Genomic DNA, 21,405 nt, shown 5'->3' with positions numbered 1-21,405 from the left:
ACATTTCAATTTTGTCATAAAGGTATGATTACAAGAGCTTTAAGAGACACACAGAGAATACAATGAATCTCATGAAGGAGAAGGCAGTGAGAGTTGGCTTTGTGCATTTTGTCAGGCTTCCAACACCACTAAGACCAACAGATTCTAACCCATGATAGGAGAAGTGAAGATGTGCACACTGAGCTCTTGCTTCCCTAAGATACCTGCTCAGGACCTGGGCAGGTTTCCAGGTCCTGATGTTTACTGAGAACTCCCTCTCTGTGCTCTTGGGGCAATGCAGAAGACTGTCAAATGAAAGGAGGAAAGGGAGTTGTTAGAATCTTATCTGTGGGCATGCAAGCACTTCCAGGCAGTGTGGGGATGAGAGCCAGTCCATACAGACACAGCCCATGCAGGTGCTTTGCCCATCTGCCTGAGAATGGCATCACTGCCCACCTGGGAAAGACAGCAGAGATCTGAAAGGCTCTTTGTGAGCTGTGTGTGCCCAGAAGTTACCAATCCAGCAAGTCTGTTTCCCCAAACACCTTAGAATATAACCTTTACAAAGAAAATGTTTCACTTTTCAGTTACCTAGATACCACTTCTGGAGATCACAAAACTCTGTATTAGACTCTAATTAGATATATTTCACAACACCCCCATAAGGAAAATCACTAATTACAGCAGTTTATTGAAATTAAGGTGAGCATAGTCATGGTTGGTAGTGACTATGATACTATTGCAATCTTGTATACACTTCAGGCTATGATTGTATCAGATCTCAGAAGCCAAGAGGGTTGGGTCTGGCTGGCAGATGTATAGAGAATGAAGAACTGAGCTACGCACTTGGGATTTCTTAAGAAGTTACAAGCTTATAAATCACAAGTCATATTAATTTGATCAGGAATAAGTACTCTGGAGCTTTGGTGTCAGGAAACACCCTAGAGCTTGAGAGGTTGTGCTATGCCAGAGAAACAAAACCTACAGCCTTTCCTGATCAGCTGCTGCCATAAAAAAAATCCTGTATTTTTATTGGACTGATAATTTTGCAGGACAAGTATATTGATCATAGCAGCATGGGAAAATCTCAACTCCGAAACTTGCATTTGCCTTGCATCATCTCCTTAGTGATGTAAAAGTAACTTTATTTTTCTTGCTTTTGAATACCTTTTAGAAACGTTACTACAGCAGTGGTGAGATATTTCCATTAGAGAGCATAGTGCATCTCAGCAGGGAAAGAAGTCTGTCTACACACACAGACTATAAAGTTTTCTGTTACAACAGGTAATCTAATAATTGATGTGAGATAACTATGTTCTGGTAACATAGTTTTAGGTTTTGTTGGTTTTAGCCTAATTAAATGGTACTTTAGTTTTTAACAAATAGGTATCAAATGTTGCTTTTTATTCCTTCTAATTTTTTTTTTAATGGATGCAAAGAAAGAGGAGCCTGGTTGCCTACAGGCTGCAGAACTTTGTTAATCTATATGAAATACAGGTGTCTGGGAGGGCTGTTAGACTTTCAGAGAGTGAGCTAGAAGAGGTGAAGGTGTATCAGACTCCTGCATTAACAAACACTCTCAAACTGTCTTAGCTGTACACACTGCGTGTCCTGGTTTGAGACAAAATTTGGGAGGAAAGAGCTGGTGCACAGAGGATTAGATGAAGATCAGCAAACCAGTGCCCACGAAAATGGCACAGAGCAAATCCACTTTTCAGCTGAGATGTAAAGCTGTGCTTAGTGGTGTTGAGGGTAGCTATTGACCTGAACTGTAACTTCAAAAGCTCAGAGCAGGCTTCACTACTTCACTACTTCCCAGGCACACGGTTTTGAGGTGAAGATGACGCCAAAACGAGTGTCAGTCACACCTCCTCCTTAGCAACCATTTATGAGCAACTGGTTTCACTTCCTCCTTCCTGCTGTCCTTGGGGCCCTGAGCTGGACAAGCCTTTCAGCCTGCTCAGCTGGCAGAGCACTGCTCTGCCACATTTCCTGGCTTCTCATCTCTTCTGCTCCTGCAGCAGCAATGTCATCCTTTGTTTAACACAGAATGTCTCAGAAGTTTTGTTGGTGGGTATGGGCTGGGTGTAGCTGGCAGCACGGGTGGTCTCTGTGAGGAAACAGGGCTGTCCCATGCCAGACACAGCCGCTCCGACTGACCCACCATGGGGAATAGCTGAGCCCACTGCTAACACCAGTGGCACCCCTGGGAAAACATATTTAAGGAAGGGCAAAACCACTGTGTACCAGTGAGAGAGAGAGAGAGAGGAGTGAGGAGAAAAAAGTGGGGAATTCCACTGTGAACAGAAAGGTCAAAAAAGAAAGAGGAGATGGAGGTGGAGGAAGAAGTTCCCTGTAGCCCATGTAAAGAATCACAGTGGGTGCAAATATCTGCAGTGTGGCCCATGAGGGGCCCCACAACAGAGCAGGTGGATACTTTCTGAAGGAACTGAACAAAGCATCAGAGACAACTTTGAAGTATTTCACCTCAACCACAGAAAAAAAAATCTGTAAAATCTCGGGAAAAATGTTTTTGACTGGTCAGTCTGATAAAAAAAAATGTGAGTTTTCACTCTGGGGGAAAAAAACAGCCAAAGAAAACCAAGCCAAACAACAAACTTGCAAACCACAACCCATCATAGGAAGCCCGACCATTTTTTTGCAAAGGGAGCCCAGAGCAGAACGCTGGGGGTCTTATGCCGCCGCTTGCCGCTTCTGCTGCTCTGAAACAGTTGCAAGAAGCCGGGTCTGCTGGGGCAGCGCTTCCAGGGCGGCAAGCACGGCGGTGCCACCGTCCCGAGGGGACCGCGCCGGTATATCCATAGGCAAATGATAAAATGATGTGATGCAGGATTAGTCGGTTTGTATTTACGCCCCGTACCGGGCGTTTTGCCTCCGACATGCACAACTGAACCCGCACACGTCTCCGGGCGGGACCCAGGTTTCACCTCGGCGGAGCGCTGGGTTCACGGGCAGCCACAGCCTCTTCCGAGCCGCTCCCTCGGGACGGGCGGGAGGGAACCCTCCCCGGGGCGGGGGAGCGATGGTGATCACGGACAAACCGCTCTGTCCCGCTCGCCCCCAGCCCCGCGTGTGAGCTGCCTCCGGCGGCCCCCGCCCGCTGCCCGGCACCGCCCCGCCGGGCGCGTCCTCCGGCCGGAGGCGATGGCTGGAGCGGGACGGGGCGGGGAAGGGCAAGGGAAAGGCGGGGGGAAATGTCGCGGTCGCTACGGGAGACGGGAGAAAACCGGAAGCCGGCGGGGCGGGGCGGCGCGGTGCTGGCGAGCGCTTCCCCGCCGCCAGCCTCTCCCCGCCGGGCGGCGGCGGCAGCGGCAGCGCCATGGGGTGCTTCTTCTCTCGCCGCAGGAAGCCGGCCCAGGGCGGCCAGCTGCCGCTGCAGCAGCAAGCGGGAGCCGGGCAGGACGCGGCCACCGGCGAGCAGAAGGCGCCGCAGTACAGCTGGGACCTGCGAGCCAAGGTACCGCCCCGCCGGCGGCGGGATGGGGCTGGGGCTGGGGCTGGGGCTATCGCCTCTCTCAGCGGGCAGCGTGTCGCTCTCTCCTGCTGTCCGGGGTGTGTGCTCCGGCAGGGACCACGTCTTCCCCGGTCCCGCTGTTGCGGCTGGGTCCGCGCAGTTCAGTGCGTTTATTTGAACAATTAAAAAGTGTTTAGCCTAAGGATTTTGCCAGGCAGTCTCAAATTGTGCAAGCGGAGAGGGCGGCGCGCTGGATGCCGCGGCTGCCGGCGGGGCGAGCATCGGTGCCGGTGCGGGGCTGCTCCCGAGGGGCTGGCGCTGCCTCCCGGTGGGACAGCGCCCTGGGGGCAGGCAGCTTGGCTGTGACTGTCCCCAAGGTGTCTGCCTGCCCTCGGGATTCTGATACAGCGCGGAGTCCCCTGGGTGCGTGCTTCACTCCAGAAAACCGGGATTAATGGCTGGGGAGCTGCTTGTGCCCGGGCGAGTTCCCGCACCTGGCATTGGAGCGGAGGCACAAAACTCGTACCGTGTGTCCTGACTGTCGATATTGATTCTTCCTGCTTGGGTGTTTGCGCTGTTGGTTTGGTTGGTTGTTTGGATTTGTTTGTTGTTTTTTTTTTTTTTTCCTTTTTTAAGGTTTTGGGGTTGGGTGGTTTTTTTTCCTTTCCTCTTCTTTTTTTTTGAGGAAGTAGAACTAGCTTACTAGCCCCTAAAAAGACAGATGAAGTCAAATCCTTTCCCGTGCTGTTTCCAGAGCTCCCGGAGGCAGTCATGAAGACTCAAGCGAGAAAGCATTTAAATGCTGGATAAAATGTATTTCTTCCTAGCGTCATTTCAAGTTTCACTTCCTAAACATACAATGACATTGTAGCCCTACTAGGCCTCTCTTCCTCTCTCTCCTCTCCAGCTGCCTTCGGGTGGGGGAAGCAGGAACTGGGCAGGCGAAAAACGTAATGAATGTGGTTTCAACAAATAAAAATCCTCAAACCTTTAGGCCGTATTTTACAAGTATGGAAAAGAAAATGTGTGAACTTATTTGAATGTTTAGCTTGCTTGTGCCAGGTGCTCTAGGGTGTCCCTTAAGTCTTCCAAGTAGATTAAGGGAAGCTTAGATGGAGATGAGCTAGAGAGTGTGCGCGTGGCCTGGAGGAATTGGTTCCTTGGGGATAAAGATGAGCAATCTGTGCTGGGCTTATTGCTTTGACTGGCTAGCAGATATTTAGGGAGCAGACAGAGAAGGAGAGAAGAACAGCCTGTCACTTGTATGGAGACTATTCTCACAGCCAGAGGGGCTGTACTGAAGCCATATTTTAGTGACAGAACAAAACTTGGTCTAAAAGTAAATTACTAAATCAGCCTTTGGAATAATATTGTTTAATTTTAGAGCAAATTCACCAGCTAAAGCTCAACAGGTATGAGATTTTTTACCCCATCTACTTATATACAGCGAACTTTGAAAACAAAAAGAAGGAAAGTCAGGATATAGAAAGACTTGATTCAGAGAATAGCTGGCCTTGTTGCTAAGGAGATGTTTGTTGTTAACTTGCTGGAAGAAGGCTCAAGCTAACATGAAACTGTTACAGCACCAACAATCTATCTCTGTGGAGTAAAAAAAAGTGATCATGTATTGCATGTAAAACTTCCTCTTTTTCTATAAAAGACTCTTACAAACCAGAAGAATCAGTGAGTTTGGGCTGTGCTAGTGAACTGTGTAAAGCATCAAATTAGCTGCTTAATTTTGTAATGTACAGCCTAAGAATGGCTATTTAATGTCTAAGTTAATTTCTCTTGCTCTTTGCAGCCTTATTTTTCATTGGGCTTTTTGGGTGTAAGATTAATACATTAAACTAGGAAAGCACCTGGAGTCACCTTATCTTAGGTGAAGGAGTACTGACCACTTGCTGCACTAAACTTGTTGATCCCAGTTTGTATTGAGACCCTGTCAGTGTTAATGTAGTAGCTTTAAATGTTGTCTGTGATAGTTTGTCATGTTGTCTATTGCTTTCTCATTTATGATGCTTCACATATACTTATTTATTTCACAAGTTTGTACACAAAGTTAAATTGAAGTCAGTTGGCATCAAGACTCTTTCTATCCATCCAGTGCATTGAGTTGTATTCTAAACCCTGAAAACCTCAACTCTGTCAACAGATGTGCTAAATTGTCTTTTGATATTTATTTCCACCATTTGGGTTGGGGATGTGTTTCTGATTTTAGGCTCTCCTACTCAGTGGTGCAGCTGTGGTTATACAGTTTCGTTTCACAAGCAGGTTTGGCAATTGTCTGTAGGTTTTGTAAACTATGCTCTGTATGTTCTTAGAGGTGAGTATGTCTTGCTTCACTCCAGAAAACCGGGATTACAGCTGTCTTCCTGTAAACTAATGCCATCCTGACCTGGCAGAAAAATGTAGGCACACTTGTGTGCATATTTGTGTGATTAGGAATGTGTGGAGGGATGACTGAACCTGAGGGGTTCCTCCAACAAAACTATTTCTTCTGCTTCTGAAGGGCATCATTGCTAGTTGAACCTATTTTAATGATGTTCTGATGGCAAAGGATGATTAATATTGATACTGTCTGCTAGTGTAGCCCTAGACAAAGAGAAGTATGATGATATCCCAGTGACTATATAACTCTTGTGTAATAGTCCCAAAAATGGACCATGTGATAGAAAATTCTAAATAGAAAATATTATAAGATGCTGATAGTTGAATTGAAGTTAAGGAAAGTATATGAATTTGAGGAGTCTTTTCAGATTTCTTTGTGACTTTATTAAGTGAGGACAGAAGTTTTAAGATAAGCAAAATTTAATCAAATTTAGATTACGTTGTGAATCTGCTGAAGTCTCTGTAATGCTTTCTGAACCTTGGGTTCAGAGAACTGTGTGAATATTACTTGTGGTGCAGTAGAAGAACCAGAGGATCAGATTATTTTGAAAACAGAAAGGAGAAGGATGAGCATTCAGTTTCTTGCTGCTCTGGGATTCTCAGTCCTTGAGTGGAAGTAGAGCACAGTTTATTCCAGAGTCTGTTAGTACTGCATTGCATCCTGAGGACTTATTATGTCTCTTGATGTCTTTGGGCTGTGATGAGAGTCACTTTTCTGACCAAGGGTGGGAGAGGAACTTGATGGTGCTCAGCCCTTCCTGAGGGGGTGAAAGCTAGCTCCTTCAGCTAGCTTTCCACCTGGGTTGGTTTTGTTTCCCACTGTATGACTAACAGCAGCAACTGAATGTGGGTATGCACAGACAGGAACTGGGGCTTTTGTTGTCTTGTGATGATACAAGATACACTCATGACCTCCACAGGAGAAGAAACACAAACAGCTGCATCATCTTTTTTGCTGTTGTCTCATGTTCACAGAAGTAGGATTAGATTAATTATGATCATAGTGGCATTTAGAGCTTAGAGGAACTTTCTTTCCCAGATTATTTTTTTAACTTTTAGGAGGAACAAGTAAAATTTTGTTTTATGTCAACTGAGTTGCAACTTAACTGGTTTAGTTGATAGGAAACGTGCAGCTGTCATTGTTATTGTGCTGTGTAGCTGGATTTAAAAAGTTAAAAAACCTCAAGAGGTTTCACTTTTTGCCTAAATCATAGTCTTTTGTTAGTTACCTTACGTTTGAGGATTTTCATGAATGGTCTGAGCTCAAGTGGGTATCTTGAATTTCTAGATCTTGTTTAGGTAGCCATTTTGTACTTCATTTTTGAATATTAATAAAATAACTTTTTTTCTCTAAACATTAGATTTAAGGACAAACTAAGTCATTGTATCTCCTTTATGCTTCCTGGTGCACCAGAAGAACTATTGCTGTTTTTCTCAAAATGTGGTCAGATCAACTGAGAAACAGTCAGAAAGTTCATATTAAGCAGTATTTCCAGTTAGATCAAATACAGGCCTGTGGTAGCTTCCTTTCTTCTTTCACTTTTTCTATATGCAGTGTTTAGCAGTGGTTTGCTGAGTGTGAATGACTGTTTTATGCTATTATGGGCATTATGGAAAAACATGAAGATTCCCAAGAATAGAATGAAATGAGCATTCAGACTGTTGTATTGGCCACTTCTAAAGTCAGGGTGTGCGGAAGGTGCTCCAACATGAAAAACTGTTTGCTAGAGACAGGAATCTTCACTATACTTTGCACCTTTTCTTGTTGTGCAAGAATCTTGAAATCTGCCAGTGGGTGAGTAACTTCAACAAGCAATCTCCAGAGGATGTTGCAACTCATTACTTGAGGGCACCAAACCCATGCAAGTATGAATATGCAGAAGTGTCTAGGCCTGGGAATGCACTTTTTTTTTCCTATTTCCCTAATGTTAATTCCCCTGCTGACAAAAATAGTGCTTAAAGCTTCTTAAGTTGATGTGCCTACCCTATAGGTGCAGCTTTTAATGTCACTGGTTCTGCAGCCAACTTCTGTATATTATTAGCTGTAAGTTCTTTTCTGCGCTGCCATCTGTAGTGACTTAGAGAGATAGGGGATGAGTTTTTGAGGATTATATTTAAAAGAGAAGACCTTAGTGTGAGTGGTTTAGAAATACTTTACAAACTGTTTGCTCAGCAGCCAGAACAAGGGTAACTAGAGGAGTACTGTAACCTGTTAAGAACAGCAGTACTTTCTCATATTTGTAGGCTCTATCACTATTGACTGAAACTCCTTCCCTGATGGATCCTGTGAAAAAGTCTTGCTAAGACATGAACTCATACCAGAAACACTTCAAGATGTTGGGATCCTTTATGATTCTAGGTACAGTTACCACTAACAGCTGTGAAGGTCTAGTACTTGCAAGCCTTCTTCCAAATGGGAGCTGCCCAGTTTTGGTGCCAGCAAACAGGATAGTGGTGGCTGGAGAGATGTATGGCATGTGCAGCTTTCACATAGCCTCTGACCTTCTTGCAAGACAAGTGTCTGCAGGAACGAAAGCTGCTTAATTTACCTTGCACTTGTAACAGGATGCCCTGGAGCTGTAAGGAGCTGTGACAAACTCGTTTGCCTTCACTTCTCTCCTTTTGTTTGTTCTTTAAAATCCTTGCTCCTTACAGTTTATCCTCTAGCCCTTTGTAACAGACTTCTCACCATTGTGTAATTGCTAAGAAACCAAGAATAGGCTTCTGTGCCTGTTATGAGAAAGAAAAATATTAGCCCTGTAAGAAGGGCTGTTTTTTTCATCATCACATCTGGTTATTTTAGGTCATTCCATGGAGTAATTCCTGAACTTGTGCATAGCCCCTTCAGTTAGAAGGCTTCAACTCCTGAGCTCTGCCAATATCTATTAATGTGCAACTCCTATCTACTCTAAGAACTGTTTCAGTTCAGCTGAAAATATTAAAAGCTACTGCTGTGAATCCTGGCACATTTTGAATTTTATATCAGCCTGGGGAAAAAAGATATTTAAAAAAACTGTTAAGGGCTGGAGAGTAAAGCATCTCTCTGGGTAAAATGGGTGGATTTGGACAAAGGTTTTTGAAACTTTATCCAAACACAAAGGACAAGTAAATAAGTTATCAAATAGTTGAATTTTCCTGACCTGACACATGCTTAAGATTTTATAGCCAGTGGAGCACCAAATGAATGGGCAGAGAAATGTATATAGCCCTGGTTATGGTTGTATGAGACTGAAGATTTTACTTCTGTTTCTTTTGGCTTTCCTAGCCTGTTTTTTTTTTTTTTTTGTTTGTTTGTTTTTTTGTTTTTGTTTTTTTTTTTTTTTTTTGCTATGTTGCCAAGACAGAGCTTAAGAAGCAGTTGGTGTTCACTGTCAGGGGAAGGAAGGTGGTTGCAGTGATTTAATATTAACCTTGATGATACCTGAAGAGTTCAGAGACGGTGAATGTGCACCAAGAAGGCTGGTGGCATCATGGCTTGTATAAAAAGGACTGTGGTCAGCAGGACTAGGGCCATGACCTGTGCTTGCCACTGTTGAGGTTGTACCTCAAATCCTGTGTTCAGCTCTGGATTCCTCACTTCAAGAAAGACACTGAAGTGCTGGAGCATGTCCAGAGGAGGGCAATGGAGCTGGTGAAGGGTCTGGAGCACAAATCTGATGAGAAGCAGCTGAGGGAGCTGTGGTTGTTGGAAGAAAAGGAGGCTCAGGGAAGACCTTATTGCTCTCTACAACCACCTGAAAGGAGGCTGTAGGAGGTCAAGGTTGCTCTCTTCTCGCAGGTACCAAGTGATAGGATAAGATAAAAGGCCCCAAGTTGCTCCAGTCGAGGCTTAGATGGGTATTAGGAAAAATTTCTTCATAGCAAGAGTTAGAACAGGCATCCCAGAGAAGTGTTTGAGTCACCATCCATGGAGGTATTTAAAATATGTGTAGATGTGGCAGCTGGGGACATGGTTTAGTGGTGGACTTGGCAGTGTCAGGTTGATGGTTGCACTTGATGGACTTGGAGCTCTTTTCCAATTTAAACTATTCTATAATCATATGGGCATATAAGGTGCTGTGGGATGCATCCTCACAGTCATGGTTCTGCCTTCAGGCCTGTTTCTCTGGCATGTTTCTTTAACCCAGGAGAAGTGAAATATTTATATCTGCTATAGTCTTATATCCTGTCCTCTCAGGGGCAATAACCCAGTGTGGGGAGAGAGTATCAAATCTATTCCATGCAGTCTCTCCAGTCTGTACTGCAGTGTTAATCAATAAATACTCTTAGTCTTTAAAAGGATAACTGCAAACAAAATCAGAGGAAATGTACAAATTCCTTGGCATGGTCAACAAACTGAGAAGTAAAAGCTGTGTGAGGGTAGAACTCTTAGTTCTGGAAAATAGGCAAATAAAGAGGAGCTCCTGAATCTGATAATAAGCTGAACTTTTATCTTTAACTTGGCTACTGTTGGTACTCAAAAACTCTCATTTGAAACTGTCTATAAGTTGTGAGTTTGCTGACTAACCAGTATTTTTCACCTAGGCCTAAGTAAAATTGCGAAGTGAAGTTTCACACATCCTTGCAAAGGCCACTGGGTAGGATGAGCTAGTGCTGCTTCACAGGGTTTATAGAGCAGAGCAAATCAGAAAGATGTGCTTGGGTTCCAAGTTTCAAAAATGCTGTGAGTTCTGGAAACACTGAACTTCTCATTCCTAAGAGAAGTAACTGTTCCTCTGTGCCTCTTTTGAAAGCAGTAAGTCTGTGTCCCATGGCCATTAAAAAAACCCCAACACCCAACATACAGATATACACGAAGATACATACATGTTCTAGGAGATGCCTAGGAAGAATATGTCCAAAAGCAATTTTAATATTTGTTTTCTCAAGTAAGGGGGAATATGAGGGTAAGTAACTTGTATATTCAAATATGTAACATTACTTGAGACTAAGGACATTGGAGAGTTAGAATCCAAAGTATGTTGTGTGACTGAGTCTCCATGAGGTGTCCCTTATCTTTTGAGTCTCCCAATTTTACTTGTAACACTTCCAGCTAACTTTCCTGGATGTGTACTAGTGGTATTAAATATGATTGAGGAGAGAATTCTAGGAAGCCATCTTCATTGTCTCAACTTGCATTTTATTTGGAAGATTCATCAGCTGCAAAACTCCTTTCCTATCTGAAGGTCATATATGTTGCATAAAATGAAATACATTTTATCAGCTGGTAGAGATTTTTAGCTTTCTTTGGCTGCTCCAGTCAAAAGCTACCAAGGCTGGTTTAATGAATGTCTGGTGCTAGCCCATTCTGGTTTATGCCTTTTGCTGGCCTCTAAATATTGTGTCAGTGTTAGACATGCTGGGAAGAAGTATTTTTAGGAATTGAAATACACCAAATCTGTGGTAATGCATGATAACTGATTATGATGCAGCAAATTTTAGGAGCTTCAAGGCTGATAATCAGAGAGCAGGTTGGTGAAGAGGTCTTGTGTTAGTCCTTCACTTACACACTTCTAAGTGCAATTTTAATGAGCTTTCACAAGAGGGCAGAGTAGAATTTGTTCCAGGAACTGTAGATGGCTTGAGACTTAACTTATATTAGAAATAAGCCAGCTCAGATTCCTTTGGTTTTCAGACAGCATGGGCTGTATTATTCATGCTTTCCACCTGTATTGCATCCATCCTAGGTGCTGTGTGGCTTGTGAGTTGCTGTTCCCTAAAGGAGAGTGCCAGGGAAAGCCACAGCCTCCCCCAGGTGTTCTGCCCCAGCCAGAGGGATGGTGGAGTGTGGAGGAGATCTGCAAACATGCCCCCTGTACCACCACTGCCAATTTTTGCTTCTTGGACATAGCTAAAACAATCTCGTATGTTTTGTTAGCACAAAAATCTTGTCGTTGTTAGCACAAGATAATGCTGTGGCACACATTAATGAGCGCTCTGTAGTTTGCAAACATTATAGAGAAGATACTGTTTGACAGCAACAAGATTTCCTTGCAATGCGTTGAGGTAAAATATGACCAAGAAGATTACTCAAAAAAGCAAATACTGTGTATCTCCAGCTTTATGAATCTGTAAGTATGTTGACAATTTATTTATTACAGTTACTACTCTACCCAAGTCATCATCCTTGTTGAAACATTTCAGAGTCTACAGTTAAAACTAGCTCCCCTTGCCCCTTTCTTTATTAAAGGACTAACTGAGTTGCTTTTTTTTATTCCCCTGGAGATCCTCAGAGGTGTAGTTTCACTTCTTAGTTGTATCTCAATACTGTGTATTCCAGTAGTTTAGCTGATAGAGTTGCTTCTGATCTTTCATCACTCATTGAAGACACTTGTGGCATTATATCCTGTACTATTCAGTGGTGCTTCAATCAGTGCAAGTCAATGGGCATTTAGCATTTTAATATTCTCTGCATTTGAAGACTTTAACCTTTTTTTTAATTATTTTATTCCTCCTTCAGATTGACCCCAAAGAATACACCTTTTCCGGACTTAAGAACGAAACTGTGGGTCGACTGCCTGGAAAAGTAGCAGGGCAACAATTTGTCATTCAGGACTGCGAGAACTGTCAAATCTACATATTTGACCATTCTGCTACAATCACGATTGACGACTGTGTAAATTGCCAAATCTTTTTAGGACCAATAAAAGGCAGCGTGTTCTTCCGTGACTGCAAAGATTGTAAGTGTGTGGTTGCCTGCCAGCAGTTCCGCACGCGGGACTGCAGGAAGCTGGAGGTGTTCTTGTGCTGTGCCACCCAGCCCATTATCGAGTCCTCCACAGGTATGAAATTTGGATGTTTCCAGTACTATTATCCTGAGCTTGCTTTACAATTTAAAGATGCTGGTCTGAGTATCTTCAATAACACGTGGAGCAACATCCATGACTTTACCCCTGTGTCTGGAGAAAATAACTGGGGCCTTTTGCCTGAAACTGCTGCAGTCCAAGATTATGTTCCTCTGCCCAGCTCTGAAGAGCTGAAAGCTGTCAGGATTTCTACTGATGCCACAAAGAGTATAATACCCATAACTCGAGGGCGGAGACAGAAAAACAGCGATGAATCATGTTTGGCCGTGTTTTTTGCCGGTGACTACACAACTGCAAATGCCAGGAAGTTAATTGATGAGGTGAGCAACCTTTGTCTTCATTCAGGCTTTTCAATTCCTAATTCAACATTCCTGTGGACAGCCTCTGATTCTCCCGGAAGGGGGACTATAGAGGCTCTGTTTGTCTACTGACCATACTGATCAACTGCATTGTTTAAAACTTCAAAGCAAGGTAAGAGACTGAATTTCATTTGATCAGTCAGTTGCTTTACAGTTGGCATCCTGTGAGTGGCACATCTATCCTCTAATAGTTCTGGTGTACTTTTCCATCATGGCACACCAAAGCAATGCTCTGAAGAAAATATGTAGTTGATTTGATGAACTTGGTTAAACATAGAGTAAGTGATTGACAATGCTTGTGGGAGGGATGTAACTAATTAACTTGTTAGCTTATTGTCCTGAAAGCCTCCGTTAACAAAAGTCTGTCCTGAAAGATTTTCAGTACTAAAAAAGAGTAAAAAAAAAAAGTGTTAAAATGTATCCCCTGTTTCATCCAGTGCTGGAACTTTTTTTCTGAAAGAGACAATGAGTGCTTGTCATGGCTGGTCAGCTGTCTAGCTGTCTTCAATGACTTAAATAGCTTTTTTTTATTGGTCTTTCTTTTAATTTCTTTTTTCCTGTGAGACAGCAGCTTCCAAGCTTGGCTGAGTTTGTACTTTCCTGGGGCTAAAAGCTGGGAGTGGCTGGCTGCTTTCACCATCCTTAAGTGCCAAGGATGTCACAGAGCAGAGCCAGTAACCATGGACCACAGCATCTGAGAGTGGTATCTGCAAAAGATGCTGGTCACAATGTTGTATGATCAACTAAACATCTGGTGGAGCTCTTTCCCTTGGGTTTTTGTCTGCAAGGAAAGAAAGCTGTAGGGTGTCTCCTTGCCTCCCCAGTGCCCAGCTGGACTTTTGTGGGACTGAGCTACTGAGTTACTAGAGTGAAGGGAGATAATGATACTTATGGGTGGTTTCTTTTCTGACAAAGGAATAGCTACAGGAGGAGGGTAATAGATGTGTTCTCCTCTGTTAGTAGTTATTTAGAAGTTAGAGTTAAGAAGATGCTAAAGGACTAGTTAGTGAGTTTCTGTGGAAATCTAACTGCTCTGCAGATTAATGGATATTTTGGAAGTAAAAATGTATTTGCTCCTTTCCCACGTGCTTTTAGTTTCATATTAGATTTGGAGTAAAAATGAGGGGGTGGAACGTGTATATGTGTTTTCAAATGTTGTTAACTCTTGTTCCAAAACTGAAAATTAGCAGTGGATAGATGAGAGATTGACCTAATGCTTGACTGAACTATTGCAGACTAAAGAGAACTGACTGCTTGTTTCCAGATGCTGAATGCCTTTAAATCCCATTAGTTTCTGCTTGTGAGGGATTGTGGGGAAAAACACATAACCCTGGGCCCTAATATATAAAATAAAAACATTCACATTTATTCCTCTAGGTGCACTAGGGCAGAGGAGAAAATCTGGATGAATGGAATGAAAATAAACAGGAGTGTAGAAAAAGCAAATGATCTCTGAAAAGAGAAAAAAGGGTCCCTTTGCTCTGAGACCTAATGTGTATGGGAAAAATGAGTCTAATACAGTGTAATATGGATACTCAAGTAGAACTCTGTCTTAGAAGCATTTTTTAACATGAATTCTTCCTCTGTTAACAGATGACTAGCAAAGGCTTTCAGCTGGTACAGACTAAAGAGGTTTTAATGAAGGCAGAGGATGCTCACCGAGTTTTCCAGCAGAGTGCATTAGAATTCATTCCACTGCTGGAAAAAGGTGAGTTTGTGTTTTTTTTCTCCTCTTGATATAGAAATCTGTCACTAGAGAGTTCTGGAGAAGAAAGAGGAATGAAGGACAAATCTGTATTTCAAGGGCATACTGTAAAACCTGTTGAGATGAGTTTTGGAAGCCTCAGTGAGGTCCTAAACCAGCCAAAACTTCTGAAGGCATCAGAAATGAGTTATTTCACATGTATTTTGTGTTTCTGCTCCCCCTCTAGTGGTCCAACTGCATAGTTCAGGAGCAGTGGCACGTGCAGATCTGCCTGGAGTGGTCAAAAAAAGCTCATGCTTTTAGACTATTTTCTGACTTGTCACAAGTGCTGCTCAACCACTGAGCTGTTTGGTGTTTCTGCATAAATTATTTAAGCAAATCAATATAGGTGTACATAAAGCAGATAAATGTTTAAAATTTTTGTTTGTAACTGGTGTGCTGTCTGAGTACTTCAAAAGCCTTTCTATTGATATGATTACAGTTGGGTTTTGTTTCTTCTTTCAGAAGTACTGACATCTTGTTATGTGTTACATGCTAAAGCTCACTGCACATTCCCAGACTTGGTAGCAACATGCAGGTTTTTTCATGGTGACATGAGAGGTCTGTGATGCTCATTGTAAGAATAGGACAAAAGTCATTGCACTTGTAAGATGGTAGTCCAGCTTATGGGCAGTATTGCAGTCATGTGGGAAGAAATACCATGTTCAGAATGAAACCAGAGAAAGCAGATCTGCAAATAGTGGGTGAGAACAAGTCTAAAAATCAGGCAATTCACTATCTTGGGACTTAAGCAAAAATGCTTGAATGACTCAGTCCCACTCCACATGTCTGTGAAATGGCTCACTATTTGAGCAGTGTAGTCTGACTCACTTCCATGATGACTTGACTCCTTAGCATTTTTGTGCTATTACTGCCTTTCAAGAAGTAAAACTGGAATCCTGTCCAAAGTTCTGAAAAAAAAAAAAAAGGCATGAAATTGCAGATGACACTGTACTTTTTTTTGTAACATGTTTGTCTTTTTAATTCTTTATCTTCTGTTATGGGGCTGCTCAAGCAAAAAAATAAAATGCTTCTTGCGAGCTTCACAATTCCCTATGGGTTAGGACTATGGGCTGAGAAATCTACTGTTTAATGCCAAGCTTAAAAGTATTATTGATTTTAGATGAACCTATTTTCTAGGTCCAGTGGTTGCTTTGGAATTCAACGGAGATGGTGCTGTGGAACAATGTCGAAGCACAGTAAATGAAGTTTTTAGTGGCACCAAGGTAGGCTGGTGTATTGCTTTATTCACAGAAAATATTACAGAATGTTTGAGCTATTTCATGGTCAAGATATAGTGTTGACATACTACACAATCTTTTTCGGTTCATGGGTAGTAAAATTGGAATATCCTTTTGTTGTTGTTTTGGTTTTTTGTACTCAAAACATGAGTTACTTTTTGCTGACAAGAAAATTGTCCTAGGAAGAAAGTTCTGAATCCCCATATCCACTGAAGAATACAAGATTTCCACTTAAAACTGTTATTTCACATAACACAAAATCAAGTTCTATAATTGTAGTACAAAAAAGTTCCACTTAAGCCTTGGATTTAGTCACTTAACTGTGGTGTCCTGTCTATTAAACCACGACAAAGATAATATGATGGGATTTCAACTTTATTCCATGTTTACTTTTGCTGTGTAGGATACCACAGAATGCCTTCCTTCAAAGACAGCATTCTTTTTTCTTCTGTCAGCTTCTTTCACTTTAGCTTCCTTACACCACACCTCATCTTTCCTTACTGTTCCCTTTCTCTGAATGGTGATGGTTTTGAGAAAGTTTATGGAAACGTTTAGAGCACTCCTGATAACAGGAGAGTGACAAACCCTTTGCTTTCAGGCAGTTGTTCAAAGACTTCAATATCTTTAAGACATCTAGCATCCATGCAGCTCCTTGCTGTCTTTCAGTTCCTTTCAAAAGACTTACTTGGAACTAGGCTGCCCAGTTTCTGGAAAACAGTCATCTTGTAGCTAGAGCTTGGACTTTCACATCCATTGATAAATTTTGAAAAATGAAAAAGTAATTGAAGTTACTTTTTAAAAAATAGTCATCTGCTGGAGAAGCAATGAAGATTTTTTGAGTGTAATGTAGCACAAGGAAGTCTTTCTTACAAACTCTCCCTTTCTGTTAAAGGAAAATAGTAGTCTAAGGATTTTGTGTATTTATTTTTCCTCTGCTCTTCTGGGGAGAGTTGACTTTTCCAATCAATATACATCTAAATAGATACTAACTGAAGCTGTGACCCCTGAATAATGAAGCCCCAAGCTCCTGATCCTGAAGGCAAGGGTTAATGCAGCCAGAATGTGTGCTAGGAAAGGGTGACAATAACAAATGGTGGAGGCATCAGGGCTGAGAGAATACTAGGATTTGTTCTATCACACAGTGGGAACCCGCAGAGTTGTGTCTCTCATGAAATGCAAAACTAAAAATAAGCATTACTGGTTCCAAATGAGCACGACTGCTTTTACTGATGCATAACTATTTTCTTGTTTAACAAAACAGGTTTTTGTATCAGAAAGCAAAGCATCAGCATCTCAAGATGTAGACAATTTCTACAATTTTGCTGACATGCAGATGGGAATGTGAAGTTTAGCATGAAGGTGCTCACGTACGGTTTGTCTTAGACTTGGACATCACTTGGCTTGAATATCGCAGTAGTTTTGTCATTTAGTTTTGTATTTCTCATATATTCCTTTCATAAAGCCACTGGTGGTTTTTAATACATTATCTGAACTGGAGTAAACTGCATAGCCAGCCATGTGCATTGTGTTTGAAACTTAAGTTTAACTTCAAAAACAATTGAGCTTTTCTACTAACTTTTTTACAGTGATTTCTAAACATCTATCGACACTTGAATGTTTCTTGACCACATCTAATGATTATACATATTTTAAAAGTGCAATGCTGATCCAAGTTTGATGCAGTAGTAATTGTTATCTTTCACTCAGACACATTGTTTAGAAAGTGTATTTATGTGAAATTTGCCCTTCAAAATTTTCCCACATGCAAATTTGTCTTTACTGGGGGTCCAGGAAGGAAGCTGTAGTCATTTACTTTTTCTGAAAGCTTAGTCTGAAATTAATTGTCCTTGTAGCATGCTTTCAAAAGCAGTTTGTGACTTTGGCTAACTCTCCTTCAGCATGCTTTTTGAATAAAGTTGTTTGCAGCAGCATTTGTGGTGAGAGTTGTCACAACAGCATTCTGGTAAGTGAGCACTTGCCAGGCTTTTCTGCTCTAGGGTGAATCCTGAGCATGAGTGCTCTGCTGAAGTTGCTCTAAGGTCTGCTCAGGTTCTTTGGCAACACAGCTGCCTCTGGCATTGCCAGCTCACACGTGGGATATATTTGAGGTTTCTTTGCACTTGAGCAATAAACCTCTGGCATATTGTTGTTTGCTAGAAGGGACATAACCAGTAGTCAGAGAAGGACTCTGATGGTATTAAAAACCCCTTCTTCCTTGCTAGACCCCAGGAGAAGGCTTTTACTTGCAGAAGTAATATAGAAAGTGATGTAAAATGCTACACACTGCCATAGGATTTATTTTGTATTAATTCTAAAGACAGACTGAAGAAGTACTACCAGCATTTCTTGAGATGTATTTGAATAGTGTTCAGTAATAATGCTTATTGTTCAATAAGGCATATTAGAATGCAAATCTATATGGATATTAAAAACATGATTGATTTATTTTTGCATATTACATCCTTACTGATTTTTCTACATGAACTTAAAGCTTCAGTCCAGGTTTACAAGCCCTCTGTAATACTTGAACCAATTGTGCATGCAGACACACAAAACCAAATTTCATAATTAAAACATGGCTTGCCAGTTTGCTTAGCCTTTACAATTCATTGAAAGGATTGGGGCTGTGTTGAGGTGCTAAAGCCATTTCCTCATTATGTTCATCCATCAAAAGGGAAGAATCTTGCAAATTTTAACTGAAGATGAGTCTTGACTCATCAGTTTCACAGCTCTGCAGCTCCAAAGTGGGTGGCTAAAAACATCTCTAATTTTTTTTGAATTAGCACATGAAAGAATCTCTTCTCCTGAAATTCATAATTCTGTAATGCCCAAGAGAGGTTCTGAACTGTCATTTTGTTGCTACTGGGCAAATGCTTGCCATTAGTTTAAACTCAAGAATATGTCCTTAGGACCTCTTGTTATAGTTATGCATAGATTAAAGAAGAATATGTCCTGAATAAACTAAACCATTGGTGTACTGGAGGTAAGAAAATTGCCACTTCTTTGAAATGTTTTTATTTAACAAAGTCAAGCCACCACCAGAATTAAACTGGTAGCAGAAATTACTACTTGCACTTAGGCAGCCAGGAATTTGTTGTTTTTTGGGGGTTTTTTTGGTAAATATGAGGTGAGGCCTGTAAAAAGAGCTAAAAATTTTATCTTGCTCTCCAAAGTACTAGCACAACTCATCAGTCAACATTTACAGGAATTAATCTAGACATGTAGAGTTAATATTATTTTGGTATGGACAGTACATTGACATTGTATCATGTACTTCAGAGCTGGCATTGTGTGATTTGTATTAGCAGTACATATACCAGACTATCTTGGTCTCTAAACTTCTACATAAATATTTCCAGAGTTACATGCTGACACATGATTATGTGTATGTTTGTTTATAGCTTATTTTTTGTATCATTAACCTGCCCTGGAAACAAAGTGCTAAATGGACTTTTGTGACTCCTTTTGCTGGAGGACAGGAAGATTAATTGAAAATTAATCTAGGCTTGAAACAGTGGAATAACTTTTCTATGTGCTGGGAAAGAGAAGTGTTGCTTTTTTATTTTAAACAATGATGGTCTGTTTACCGACATAAAGAATTTTTAATAAAAAAAAACCCTAAATAATGAAGGAGTTTCTCAATCCAATTATTTATCTTTTGATTTCCATTTCTTGCTAACATGTGTTAAGAACACTTCTAGCTTAAGAGTCAGGAATTCTTTGCATTACAGAATGGTACGTGTTTAATGTATTCTTTGTACATTTCTTGTGTAGCTTTTAATGTAATTTGTATTGCACTGTGAATGTGATTCATAATAAACATTTGAAATATTTGAACTCTGGATTCTGAAAACTTCTTAAAATTAAGGTAGATTGAAAAGCATAATTACATTATATTAGGTATAAAAACTGGGATATTAAACAGGAATATATCTTGAAATAGATACTCATAGCTAATTGAAAATAAGCTTTAACTCTCTAGGCATTCATCTTCTGGAAAAGGTGATTTTTTTGACAGCAGGGATTTTTCCTCAGTCAGAGATTGTGGTGTTTATAGAAGTAAAATTGTTAATTTAGAAAGCAGGTCCATTTAGTATATGACAACCAGTAAAATCCTCCTGAAAACAGGCAAACATTTAATACATTTCCAAATGTGGCTTTAAACTCATCAGAAATGTGACTTTTCCAAGAAGAGATGGTCCAGGGTAACTCTCACTAGGCATAAGTGTTTGGAAAGAACATGAAGTACTGTATATATGTCAATGCAAATGTCTTTTGAATATATTGAGTAAAATTGTGAAGCTTTAAAGTATCAAAGCTTTTGGTTTACCTTTAGCTATTATTATACAAGTTTATAGTTTGGAAACCATCTTGTTACCCCAGTTGGATGCAAGTTGCCTAATAATCTTTTCTTTTATGTATCTGAGTCATACCAAAGCTGCCCTTAAGTATTTTCACCATTTTTAACAATCACATCTTCAAATATGAACATGAAGAAGTATCTGTGCCCCAGTTGCTAGAAGATCACCCAATTTCTTTTGTCATATCTAATATACATGCATTCTTTTGCATGATTTTAATCCACATACCAGGCTGCACTTATATAACTTGGACAGATTTTTTTTCAATTCCATAAAGCAACCATAACCTTTTATTAGAAAATACTTGCTTAAGTCATTCTGACTAATAAGGGGAAAAAAAGTTTTACTAACTTAAGCATGAGTAAAACTCTGTAGCTGAATATTTTCTTACTTCAATGCTGTTTTTTAAGTATTTAGGTTTTATTAATACAGAATTCAGTGTTCTGCACAAATTTAAATCAGCATTGACAATAGTATCTTCTAAAAGATGTTGACTTCAAAGGCCGTTTTCATAAAAATTTAATGCAGGACATAGTGAAATAAATCTTTTAACACCTAGGAGTAGCCCAGTTGCCTGCCTGATTAGTTCCTAAACTGTAGGTCTTTTACTATTAGTTCCTTGTTGACTCATTGGGACCTTTGTGCCATTTATTTTTGGAATTAATGAGTAAGCCTCCTGAGTCCACCAGGGTGATATAGGTCTTAGGAGGTCTGCAGAAACAGCTCTTCCAAGGCATGTTTAAATCTGATCTAAACCATGTAAATTCCACTCCAACAGTTTCAGAAGCTGTGAATAAGTGCCAATTGCAAGTATTGTCTCTAGCATCCATGGATTTGAGTGCGATGCTGCAACTGGCTGTAGCACTTTCCTGAAGCTGTGTGCTGTAGTGCTGCATTTTGCTGCAGTATCTGTTGGAAGGCAGTTAGTTCTGGGAGTCCACCCTGTTCCTTGGGCATTGATTGCAGAGTTTGCAGCATGAGCTATAGTTATTTGCTGAGGACAACAATTTCTGAAAAGTAATCATTTACTGTATTGCCATCCTGAAAGTTTTTCTTAAAGCTGTCTATTCTGA

At 41.0% G+C, this 21,405-nt stretch overlaps 1 protein-coding gene across 1 annotated transcript; it reads left to right on the top strand.

Annotated features, from left to right (window-relative positions):
* Nucleotides 1–3,215: 3,215 nt before the first annotated feature.
* On the top strand, nt 3,216–19,808 carry RP2 (RP2 activator of ARL3 GTPase). The gene is made up of 5 exons (XM_071418241.1): nt 3,216–3,457; nt 12,282–12,947; nt 14,580–14,694; nt 15,871–15,956; nt 17,233–19,808. The coding sequence occupies exons 1-5, from the start codon at nt 3,320–3,322 to the stop codon at nt 17,314–17,316; spliced, it is 1,089 nt and encodes a 362-aa protein (XP_071274342.1). The 5' UTR covers nt 3,216–3,319; the 3' UTR covers nt 17,317–19,808.
* Nucleotides 19,809–21,405: the final 1,597 nt, after the last annotated feature.

This window comes from Agelaius tricolor, unplaced genomic scaffold (assembly GCF_023055355.1).
Source record: "Agelaius tricolor isolate 1412-34295 unplaced genomic scaffold, bAgeTri1.0.p SCAF_79, whole genome shotgun sequence".
NCBI classification, from domain to species: domain Eukaryota; kingdom Metazoa; phylum Chordata; class Aves; order Passeriformes; family Icteridae; genus Agelaius; species Agelaius tricolor.
The sequence above is the reverse complement of the archived record's forward strand: the minus strand, read 5'-3'. Positions and strand labels throughout refer to the sequence as shown.

Bases quoted from the DNA above. Each gene is read 5' to 3' on its own strand.
- RP2 (XM_071418241.1), top strand. From the start codon at position 3,320: ATGGGGTGCTTCTTCTCTCGCCGCAGGAAGCCGGCCCAGGGCGGCCAG. The intron at 3,458-12,281 runs GTACCGCCCCGC...TTCCTCCTTCAG, and splicing joins GCTGGGACCTGCGAGCCAAG to ATTGACCCCAAAGAATACAC. The intron at 12,948-14,579 runs GTGAGCAACCTT...CTCTGTTAACAG, and splicing joins CCAGGAAGTTAATTGATGAG to ATGACTAGCAAAGGCTTTCA.